Source organism: Rhipicephalus microplus, chromosome 4 (assembly GCF_043290135.1).
Source record: "Rhipicephalus microplus isolate Deutch F79 chromosome 4, USDA_Rmic, whole genome shotgun sequence".
NCBI lineage: Eukaryota > Metazoa > Arthropoda > Arachnida > Ixodida > Ixodidae > Rhipicephalus > Rhipicephalus microplus.
In genome coordinates, this window is record NC_134703.1 from 10,410,777 (window position 1) to 10,422,938 (window position 12,162).

The following is a 12,162-nucleotide window of genomic DNA, read 5'->3' on the forward strand; positions in this document are numbered from 1 at the left end:
TAATGGCTTGTGGATTATAAATTGCAGGGTTTCATATAACTCACACAAACAGAACAAATCAGACATGCCGGGTTTTGTTTTTGCTAACCTAAGTCAGTCCAAGAGAAAACTCATAATAACATAATACTTTGAATGTGTGACACTTCTCAGTAAAGGAGCAATCAGCTTCTTTTAGATTAACATTATGTCCAGAGTCTACCCTTAGTGTTGCAAGAGTTCTCTCTTGTAATGAACATAGACTGCTCTTAATCATGATAGCCTAAAGATTCAAGACCTTTCTTATTACAGCCATTGAATGTCTCAAGGTAAGCTTAAGTCATTTGATGAATAAAACAGCTCGTACATGCAAGTATTAGGTGGCATATTTTATTTTATTATTTCTTAACGTTTCATTCTGCCGTGGATGTGCATTCAATAAAGTCCAAAAGCCCGCATTGCATCATACCACGTGTTTGTCTCTAAACTATACATGCAGATATATTAACAATGGCACGCAAAAGAGACAGTTGCATAATCCATCAATTAAGGACATAAATTGTGTGCTATTATCATTCTCGATTAGTATCAGGAGTCTTTCGTACTGCAGCGCTTTTCGTGGTTCTATGTAAATTCTTCATCCTTACAACAACCAAATGCAAAAACAGCAAGGTAGAAGACTGTAGCAGCCTTAAAAGCCATGCATCTACAAGAACCACACTGTCATAGCCTACCACTTGGTACGTACCACTATGCACTTTGCAAGTATGAATCTTGTGGCATGTTACTACTATTACCAAAGCTGCTATGTCAAATGCCATCTGCTTGCCTCACAGAGACAATATTCGCATGTCACAAACAACACCTTTGTAAGTCATCGTTGCCAACGTGTGAGAAGCCCATTTAATTTTTTTTTTTTGCACCTGTGTTGACTGTAATATGCCCGCATAGTTCGTGCTTGCTACGACTTTCCGTGATTGGTCACATCACAAAAACAATACTCATAAACAGCTTTGTAATGCAGCGTCCGCATGTTTGTATAATAAGCTCATGTGTTTGAAAAAAAAATCATTGCACACACAATACCCAAGCACAGATTGGGTTTCTTGCATGTGGGCACTTCCTAATAGTGCCTGTGCAATGCATGCCAACTGTGGTATTTCATTTTGAAATGTGTAGTAGATCAATAGCCAGCCAGCGACCACTCGACACAGACACTTGGAACTGGAAATACGTCCCCAACAGTGCTAACAAGTGACGTCTATCCTGGTTCTGTCACGTGGTAATGCCACCTTACGATATCAGTGTGTTTCTTCTTTTCCATGAGTGTTGCTCGCATAAATACAGAGAAGTCGGGCTGTTATGTACAAAGACGTAAGACGCACAATAAAGTAATAAATACTTAGTCTTCCTTTTCTGTGCTGCATGCACTTGTGTGAACAGGAACCTACCAAGACAGAAAGAGGTCACAGTAAACTACAACAGGAAGGTTCTTGACCAGGGCAAGAACGGGGGAAGTGTGTGGAGAGATGCACTTTCCAAATGCCATCTTCAGACAGACAGGAGTTCTCGTCCCTACAGACTGTGCTCAAAGATGCACTGATGCCAAGCTGAGTCTGCTGTCCACTGAAATGCTGCAAACCTGGTCCATGCTGTCTGTGCAGTGTGACTCGTTGTCCAGAGAGCTAGAATTAAAACAAAAAATTGGCATTTTGAACAAAACATTTGTGTGCCTTCAACACTTGTAAATATGCTAACATGTATTTCGTTGTTGCAACTTTTTCAATTATCTAATGCATTAGCAAACTGAAGCTTCCCATACACATGCATTGGTGAATGAGTATTTAACAAAAAAAATGTCCTGGTACAAGACTGTGGCATTACAGCTTGATCCAGATAGTGGCAATTTTTTAGACTATTCTTATTTTCTGTTTTTTAATGATAATGTAAACGCCACTTGTTCTTGTGCTTTTTGATAAAGGTCTTTGTTGGTCCCTTATATCACTATGAATATGTACTACAAGAACATTTGTCTTATTTGAGAACAAGGTCAATTATATTTAGGCACACAAATGGGTGCTCACACTGACACTTCCACAGAAGATTTTCTTTTTTTGTGGGGGAGGAGGGGAAGGGCCGGCACTTCTTGACCCATGTCCATGAAGTGCTCGTAAGCCATAATTTCTCACATACAACCCAGCCCAGGTTATAACTTGCACTTAGAAAAAAAAAACAATTGAAACAATTTTGCACTCTGAACTTGAACTGCCAAAAAAGAAAAAAAAAAATGAATGCATATCCCAGTTGAAAAAAAAACAAAAAAAACTATTGAAACTATTGGGAACTATCAATTGGTGCAAATGAAGCAAAACTGCGATTCGGCTTAGTTGGAACATATCCATCTTGAAATCTTTACGCAAGCACACAGGGACACAGAAAGGAAGACAAACGGGTGCAATACAACAAATGGTGTATTTTAAATAAACAACTTAAAATAAACCAGTTGTTGGATTGCACCCGTTTGTCTTCCTTTCTGTGTCCCTGTGTGCTTGCGCAAAAATTTCAAGATGGTCCAAATGGTAATAGTGATTTCCAACTGGGCCAATGGTATTCCCAACAGGTCCATTTGAAATTTCCAAATGGTTCAAGGTGATGTGCTCAATTCCAATTGGGCCAAATGGGTTCACTAAGGGGACATTGTAGATCAACTGAAATTACCAAATGGCATCGCTTGAGCCAAATGGGAGCTCCCAATTGGAAGCTCACTTCCAATTGAAAAATCGAATACCCAACTGAACCATTTAGTTCAAGTGGAACTGCCAAATGGAAACACTCGTGACTCGTTCTTAATTAGGCCAGGCAATTTCAATGGAAGTTTCTGTGTGCAAATTAATCAATGAACTGGGTAATTGATCAAGTGCTTCAACTTTGTTTACTTGCGACTTATATATACACATGGGAAACAAGTGTATACTTAAGGGCTTGTTTTTTGTGTTTTTTACACAATATTAATGAGATCTAACAGATAATAATGCCAAGAAAAGTATAGGGGAAGTTATTAGGCCAATTATAATGTAAATCAGAAGAAAGAAAAGTGGGTGAAAAGATAACTTGCCGTAGGCAGGATCCACGGCAAGTTTTATATATATATATATATATATATATATATATATACACACACACACACACACACACACACACACACACACACACACACACACACACACACACACACACACACACACACACACACACACACAATTTCCATGTGTAGAGTAACGTACGTTGAATGAATTTTAACGCTGTGAGAGAGGGTACGCGTGATATAAGGTGCCCCGCATAAGTTTTTGCAAAAATATTGCTAGGAGAAAGCGAACTTTTATTCGACGTTTCCTGCATACCTGTGCATGAATGACACGAAATCTACTGGCCATTACGTCACACTGAGCTGTTGCGCAAGTACGTAATGTTTAAAGCATAATGGTCAATTGCTTTCCTGCGCGAAGGTTTTTTTTTCCTAATCAGCACTCGTTATCTGCCACGACCAGAGTGCAGTGAACTTTGCGTTGTCGTGACGAAGACAACAGTGTCAGCATTTTTGTTGACAACAACTTAGGTCGCATTTCAATAGCATTAGTCCCGTATTTTTTTTTTGATGGTTTCTATTACAAAAGTAAAATAATCATGTATTTTATAATATAGATACTACATTAAAAAGTAAGTTGCATTTTTTATTTACAGGTGACAACATTGCAGGTGGTGGTCAAACATTATTATGACACTGTAGTTTGGGCCATGGTTCTGGTAGTTTCGCACATAGCGCGCAGCAAGTCATGGAAGCTCTCTTTCCGTGTATGCATGCGGCATGTTCTATCGTGCAGCGCGTTTGCCAAAAGAACCTTAGTGACATTAATATGCGACATTTATTTTTGGTCGCTTTTATATGTGGAAAGTGTCGCAAGTCAAGACGAGCATGTTCTAGCGGTTTTTTGGTCTTGTGTTGGTCGTACCCTGCGGTGATCACTTCACCAGGGTTGATTGAGGATCATTGTGGTTTCCTCAGCTCTGCTTCTTCCATGTAAGTATTGCAGTATATGCGAACGTTTGTGCTGAGTATTTGTGTTCTCTATTATAAACACTGTGTCAATGTATACCTTACTGCAGTATGCGATGAAAAGCGCGAAGCGCACTATATGCTGGTTAGTGTAAGCATCCAACTGGGTTGTGTGCGCGGTTTGTGCATAAAGTGATGCGTCGACCAGGTGTGTGCCCTGTGCGTGCCAAGCTATGCCGCATTCCTCTTCTTCTCCGTGAGCAAGTCTCTGCAGAACTGTCTCGCCTTCAAGCCAGCGGAATCATCGAGCCTGTCTCTGCTTCCGACTGGGTTTCTCCACTGGTCGTCGTCAAGAAAAAAGATGGATCCCTTCGTCTATGCGTCGACTTACGAGAACCGAACAAGGCGATCGTCGTAGACGGGTTTCCACTTCCTCACATTGAAGAACTGCTTCATCAGCTCTCCGGAGCTGTATGTTTCTCCAAGCTGGACCTCGCATCCGCTTATCACCAAGTTGAACTTTCTGAGTGCAGTATAGACTTAACCACATTTGTATCGCAAGAAGGCTTGTTTCGGTTTCGCCGTTTGTGTTTTGGGCTTGCATCTGCCCCTGCAGTGTTTCAGAAAATGATGTCAATTATTCTTAAGGGTTGTAATGGCGCCCTTTGTTACTTGGATGACATATTGGTGTGGGGACGTACTCGCGAAGAGCACGATGCTAACTTGCATACTGTTCTCAACCGCATCAGTGAATGTGGTATGAAACTTAATAACAAGTGCATTTTTTCTGTGAATGAGTTACAATTTCTAGGACATAATGTCAGTTCCCGCGGCTTGACACCTGTTGAATCTAAAGTTCAGGCCATTGTCGATGCCCCACGGCCTACTGATGTTAAAACCTTGCAATCTTTTTTAGGTCTTGTTGGTTATTATGCCAAGTTTCTTCCTCACTATGCTGATGTTGTTGATCCACTGCGTACTCTACTTCGTCAAGCACAGCCTTTTAACTGGTCAGCTGAAGCTGAGCAGAGCTTCATTCAAGTTAAGTCAATACTGGCCTCAAATCCAGCTGTTAGTATTTTCAATGAGAAGCTTCCCATCGTCATCACGACGGATGCGTCCGATGTTGGACTGGGAGCAGTGTTTCAACAACTCAGAGATGATCAGCTGATCACTATCGCTTTTGCATCTCGTACATTGACCCCTGCTGAACGCATATATTCAGTAGGAGAGCGCAAAGCTCTCGCGTGTCTTTTTGCCTGTGAGAAATGGCGTGTTTACTTGTGGGGCCGGCACTTCACATTACGTACAGATCACCAAGCACTAGTTGCTCTTCTTTCTGCAGGATCCGAAGGCCGCCGCCCCATTCGCATTTCCCATTGGTGTGCCAAACTTGTGTATTATAATTTCAGTGTTCAATATTGCAAAGGTTCTAATAACGTGGTTGCTGATGCACTGTCGCGCCTTCCTCTTCAGATACCAGTTACTGAAGAGCGGGATGAGGAAGTTGTTTCATTAGTTACTTCCTGCATTACTAAAGCTGAGCTTCAGGCAGCTACAGCTGCAGATTCCACTTTGTCTCAAGTTCTCAAATATTTACGTGAAGGATGGCCTTCCAAATGTGCTCTTGCTTCTGAATTCTTGCCTTACTTCGCAGTCCGACAGGAACTGTCTTGTGTCGAGGACTTGCTTTTCCGCGATGAACGCGTGATTCCCCCTGCTTCTTTCCGTAACAAGCTAACACAGCTTGCCCATGAGGCCCATCCAGGCATTGTCCGCACCAAACAGAATCTCCGAGACAGGTACTGGTGGCCAGCCTTAGACAAGCAGGTCGAGCATGCAGTTTACAACTGCCATATATGTCAGGCAGCTGACAAGTCTGCCAAACCTGAATTTTCTCCATTGCAGCCAGTCCAGTGGCCTGATCGACCTTTGCAGAAACTCGGCATGGACATCATCGGTCCTTTGCATAATGTTTCGCAAAATGCCCGGTTCACTGTTTCTCTCATCGACTACCATTCCAAATGGCCAGAAATTTGTTTCCCACATACGGTTACTTCTGAGGTCATCATTGAGTTTCTGTCTTCAATTTTCAGCCGGGAAGGTTTTCCTGATGCCATAGTTACGGACAATGGTCCACAGTTTCAATCCCAACATTTTGAGGCCTTTCTTTCACAACGAGGAATTCAGCACTTGAGGTCATCAGTTTTCTATCCCCAATCAAATGGGCAAATCGAGCACTTTAATCGCGTTCTGAAGGAACATATCCAGATCGCCCAATTAGAGCACCGTCCCCTCAAGCAAGTCTTGACTGAATGTTTAGCTTCGTACAGGTTCACACCACAAGGCACCACTGGAGTGTCTCCTGTTCAACTTCTCCACGGTAGGCAACCGCGAGTTGCTCTCGACATAGTCTCTTTGCCTCGTAACATAGCAGTGTCTTTTCCTGATCAAATCCGTACCAGAGTTTTTTCTCATCAACAAGCAATGAAAAAGTGTGTTGACACCCGTCGAGGTGCAAAGCAGTCCAAAGTTCGCACTGGCGATCTAACCAAGGTTCGTGTGCCAGGCAAGCGCCCCAAGTATCGGGGTCCTTGCAAAGTCTTGGGCCAGGTTAGCCCCACTTCGTTTCGCTTAAGTGATGGTAACATCTGGAATGCTTCGCGCCTTGTTATTTTTCATATGAATTCGCCTTCAACACCTAAATGTCTTCCCCATCACGTTCCGTCCGCGCCTTTCAACTATATATCAGATTATTACATGTGGCCTCCATGTACAGGCATTTCTTCAAGGGGGGAAGAGTTACCAGTCGGTGTTGCTGGTTCAAGTACACCAAGTCATACGGTTCACTTCGAACTTTCAAATACGGCTGAGACCGTTGAACCGGACTCCTGTCCGCAAAATTCTTCTGAAGCTCATGCTGCGAGCTCTGATGAGACCGCAAATGTTAACGCTAGTTTGGAACCTTCACAATCTTCCACTGCTCTTGATGTGTCACATCAGAGCAGAAGTGACCAAGGTGCGGAGACACCTGATTCTACACCCAAAAGGGCCCGCCCTAAGCGGAAGCGGCAGAAGCCCCGTCGGTTCGAAGACTATGTGATGTAGAACTCTTGTTCCGAACAGTTGTGTAGATTTTTTTTTTTGTCAGTGCATTTTCAGGACTCGTAGTATGTGAGTTCGGTGTGCCGTGCTCCGAATTTTCATGTGTTCCAATGTACATACCTTGTATATACTTTTGTATCGATCACGTATAAATATAAACAGTGTATAGGTGAACTTTTTTCGAAGAGGGGATGGTTGTTGTATTCTGGGTTTTCGGTTTCGAAATGACATGTGAGGATGCCAGGGGGCGCCGCTCTGGCTTCTAGGATTTCAAGGCGACTGTAAAATAAAATCAGTGTGTGTTGGGTAATCGTGGAGGGCGGTTGTTGTTCCTTCCTTCAGCGCTTCGTGCCAACCCGCGTGTTCAGGCTGGTCGGCGTCCCCGCCGGTCGCGTACGTCTCCCTCAGCCGTCTTCTTCTTCCTCTGCTTCGTCGGGACCAGCCAGCCCCCAACACAGCACTGAGCCCCCCCTTTTTGATAGTGGTCACTCTTGCTGCATGCTGGGGAAACCAATAAGTGAGGTGAAGTTTTCCGTCACAACAGTAATCAATCAAATGTGTTCTTACAGGAGAATGAAAATGTTACGAGGCAATGTTACAACATAAAATTTGCCAACATTTCCTCTCTGATGACTTTCCTTGTGGGCTCTATGCGGTGTGGGCTGTCTGTGAGACGCCTCGCATCTTGTGCTGTAGTATTGCAGAGCAGGCGAGCGCTGAACATGAGCCCTATAATATTACATCACTTTTTCGTGCTTTTATTCTACTGTTACTTGTTGATGAAGTTATGAATGGGAACGAGCAAGCTTTTTAAAGACCGGTCAAAGCATTTGCTGCTTTCAGAAAATAATTTTCTTCAGAAAAGATATATTGTTACAGCTGCTCTGTCAAAATTGTTCCGAGCCGATGAGTGTGACGAATTGTTTCGGACGTGGAAATCAGGCTAAGGGCACCCCTCTCAGCCTGTCAAGAGTGATTGAACTTCGTCGTATCTAAGAAAGCGAGTGGTGCCACATCTGTGTATGCAAATTCATATCGAAGTGAGAGCGCGTTGATGAAGTTCTCTCTTATATATATATATATATATATATATATATATATATATATATATATATATACAGGCAGGTTTGCTGCCCCACTCGCGAGAGAGTTGGTACGCCACTGGTAATGCTTGAAAATTTCCGCGAGTAGCTTGTTTAGCGGTGTCTGGGTTTGCTTCGTTGGGTCCTTTCCTAGCTGCGTGTATGTGTCCCCTTCTAAAGGAGCTTAAATCTTCCGATTGTAGTCCCGGCTGTCGAACACCACTGTCGAATTGCCCTTGTCAGCCGGCAAGATGACTATGCTCCGATCCTATCGAAGTTCCCGAAGTGCCTGGCTGTCCTCTGCAGTTAAGTTCTTTTTCTTTGTAATGGTAGTTTCGGAAAGATCCCAATTGATTTCAGCCTAATTTCTTTTCTGGCGCTCGGCCTCACGCTCTGAACGGCTTACTCTACAGCCGCGACAACTTCTGGTAGACGGGGCATGGTTGATATGTTATAGCCCTGTCCCTTTGCCAGAACAGAAGCTTTCAGATCAGTGAGTGGACGAGATGAAAGATTGATGACAAACCTGGCAAAAGAGCAAGCACTCAGCTCCTTCTCGCCGCAACCCAAGCTCTCTCTTTATTATATGAATGATTGCTTTTGCGTCATGAAAATGTCTAAAATTGAAAAACTTCAGACAGTATTCAAATTTTGTGCACCCAGCCATACAATTTACGGCCGAGTGTGAAAGTGACCACAGCCTGCCCTTTTTCGACGTCCAGTGGCAAGAAAGCGCAATGGCTTGGAGTTCTTCATTCACAGAAATCCAACGCACACCTGCCCCTACCTGCAATATGATTAATCTCATCCTGCCTGCCACAAGGCCTCGGTTGTGACCAAGTTATTCAAGAGAGCCAGGAAAATATGTTCCAATGACATGGAGCGAAAGAAAGAAGAGGCTTGTGTAATTGTAGACCCCAGAAAAAAAGGATACTCAGATAACTTCATGCGAGCCGCCACCCGCCACGCAGAGCAACAGAAGATACGAAAACCCCGATCAGCATTAATTGATAGCCCTCCGAAACGCATACCGGTCCCATACGTCCAAGGAACCAGCAAGACGTTAGCGCGGGTCTTCAAAGAAGGGGTTCACATTGTGAACGTGCCTTCATGTACGCTGGGCCGCCTCCTTCCCCACCCGAAAGACTGTCCACCAATGAGCATGAGCCCTGGTGTCGTCTACAAAATCCTGTGCGCTGAGTGCCCTTCGTATATCAAAGAGACAAAAAACCTACCAGAATGATTCAAACCACACACCAACGACGTCCGGAAGTTCGAATCTACAAAGAGTGCAGTGCAGTCGCCGAGCATTCTCAGACGTTTGGACACCGGATAAATTTCGACGCAGCGACCATCCTTGAAAGCGAGACTGACTGGAGAAGGTTACTACTTGAGTTGTGGCATATACAGCGAGTGGCCCAAGATATCAACCGCTCTCTCGGAACTTTTACCCTAGTGTATAAACACGAACTACGCTGCTCGGCAGTACGGAAGATGGGGGGAGGTCATTAACCGCCCCGCGAGTGGTTTGAAGACGCAGCTGCAATGTAGCCCCAGTCCCCCCGAGGAAGGAACCAGGTCAGTTCCTAAACGTTGGGTTTAAGCATATTCACATACTTTTTTGGTTGGAAATTTAATCGTTTCCCAGTTTACATACCCAACCAGACAGATATCTGTTGAATGTTTACATTCAAGTTGCTCTACGGAAGGAAACGACCCCTAACGCTCGACACCATGCTGCCAAGTGTCCCTGACGAAGACAACCTTGATGTGACTGTTTACCTTCAGCGCACCGAAGAAGCATGACAACTCGCCTACCTCCGCATAAAGAAGCAACAGACGGTCGACAGCCGCTGTTAAAATCTTCAACGACACTTTGCAAAATACCAACCCGCTGACTGGGTTTAGCTCTGGATGCCGATACACCGACGTGGACTGAGGGAAAAACTTCTGCGATGGTACTTCGGACCGTACAGGTTCGACGTCTCAACCTAATCAACTACGAGTTTGTCCTCGATGGCATCACGAATCGTCAACGGCCCTGTGCACAACCTGAAGTTGTTCATGTCGTGCTCCTCAAGCTGTTTCGTGCGCATTAATGATGCCGCTGAGCTTCACCGCTTGTCATTTGATCGCCGAATGACACTCTGTTCGGCGCTATCAGTGCCCGTATGTTGCCGTAATTCGACTTTCAGTTTCTTGGCCACAAGCTCGGCTGAATAAACAGTTTCATCTGAACATAGAGTCTGCTGCCTTCGTCCGCATCACAACCCAATGACAGTATAGTGAACATCGTCCAGTTACCACCATTGGCAGGCGTGCGCATCCTGTTCGGCAGCTCTGCGCATATATGCGTACTTGTCCATGGTGATAAGTGGACGGCACACACTATATCATCTTGAAGGCTTACCCCTGATCAAGTTTCATTTGACGCTGATCATACAAACCATACAACAACACCTGAGTTGTGCAGAGTAAACATGAGCACTGGTATTGCAATAAAATGAAAGTAGTATTTTGAACCACCCTACTGAGCAAACAATGAAGAAGCCCAAATTAGCATTTGTGCATACTCTGAGAATTCGTATATGGATCTACCAAACTGGCAACTTTGAAAATCAGGGGATTAGTGAAAATGAGCAATAGCTAGGGAGGCAAAAAAAAAAAAAAAAAAGCTGGCACACATTTTTTTTTATGACGCCAGCAATGTCATACCCTGTTTCAGATGATTGCCATAATATTTTTAGAAGTCAGCTGTCGTACTAGTATTCACAGTTAAGTGGCTTATACGCGCATGAATAATTGAACAAAATGAGCTGTGTCACGTGACTAATGCTAAAAACCCCTTCCAATATGTGATGAGCCTTTTAGAAAAGCACTATTGCAATGCGGCAAAGGTGACTTAACCAGCACTATGTCACGGCTGTTGGATGACAGAGCGCACGGGTACAGCCCGCCACGTGCTCCAAAACCGGCAAGACAGGTCTAGTTCCCGAGCAGCCGCTGAGGTCAGTTTTCGCGAGCGCCTATAGAATTGCACGCGCGGCACGCTTGCGGTAGTTACAATTCAGCGCATGCATCTGTGTGTGACCCGCGAAATCTTTTAATATCCATCTAGCATGTGCCCACCTGGTAATTACCGATCTTGCTTTTACATAACTGCAGCCCTTGCAAATTTTCGGTATCGTCTTGCCCGAGATGGAGCCATGCACACCGATCAGTTTTCGCGGAACTAAGAATTGTAAACACATTTTACTCGGATTCCTCAAGATCACAACCAACCAAACTGGAAGAGCTATGCCTTTCTAATGCATCTAAATTAATTTAGTAACTGTGAGTATGTCGCTTCAGAAAACATTGCTTCAGATTTAATCACTTCATTTAGAATATGTAACCTCAGCAACTGCAATAGCCACTGTTCCTTCAACACGAAATAAGATACAGTCAAGTGCCGATTTTTCGGACATGCCCGATAATTCAGACATCTTTGCGGCACCGCCACGAGCCCCATAGAATCAATGTATAAGGAAGTCTGAAATTTCGGACGCTCGAACCGCCCGGAGTCCAATTTTCCAGACTTTTTGACGCGACGGAAGGTCGGAAACCACCACTGACCTCCAGTGGAAATCACCCCAACTGCGTCACACGCGATTACGATCGCATAAATGAGCACGCCGGTCTACTGTGACGGCATCTGTTGCTTGGACTCGTTGATAGTTAGCGGAGAAACACACACAACCTCCGAGATTCCTAACGCTGGCCGTGTTTATCGTGCAAGGGTGCTTCGCTGACAATCGAAACTATCCAACCGGAAATTTTTTGGCACCACTAAAGTTCCTTTCGCTTTAGCGCTTGTGCTCGTGCGTGCCACTCCAGCTTCCCGCGCAGTGCTTTCGCGAAGCGTTTCACCACTTTGAACTAGAACTAAACGTCACACACCGATTT

At 44.3% G+C, this 12,162-nt stretch overlaps 1 protein-coding gene across 8 annotated transcripts in view; it reads right to left on the minus strand.

Moving 5' to 3' along the window:
• Positions 1 to 1,234: 1,234 nt before the first annotated feature.
• rols (zinc-RING finger and ankyrin repeat domain-containing protein rolling pebbles) overlaps positions 1,235 to 12,162 on the minus strand; it is a 469,239-nt gene continuing 458,311 nt past the window's right edge. For all 8 annotated transcript variants that reach the window (XM_075892151.1, XM_075892148.1, XM_075892147.1 and 5 more), the window contains one exon: positions 1,235 to 1,661. In XM_075892151.1, coding sequence (XP_075748266.1) covers positions 1,565 to 1,661 — 97 coding nt within the window. In that variant the 3' untranslated portion in view covers positions 1,235 to 1,564. The remainder of the gene's footprint in view (positions 1,662 to 12,162) is intronic.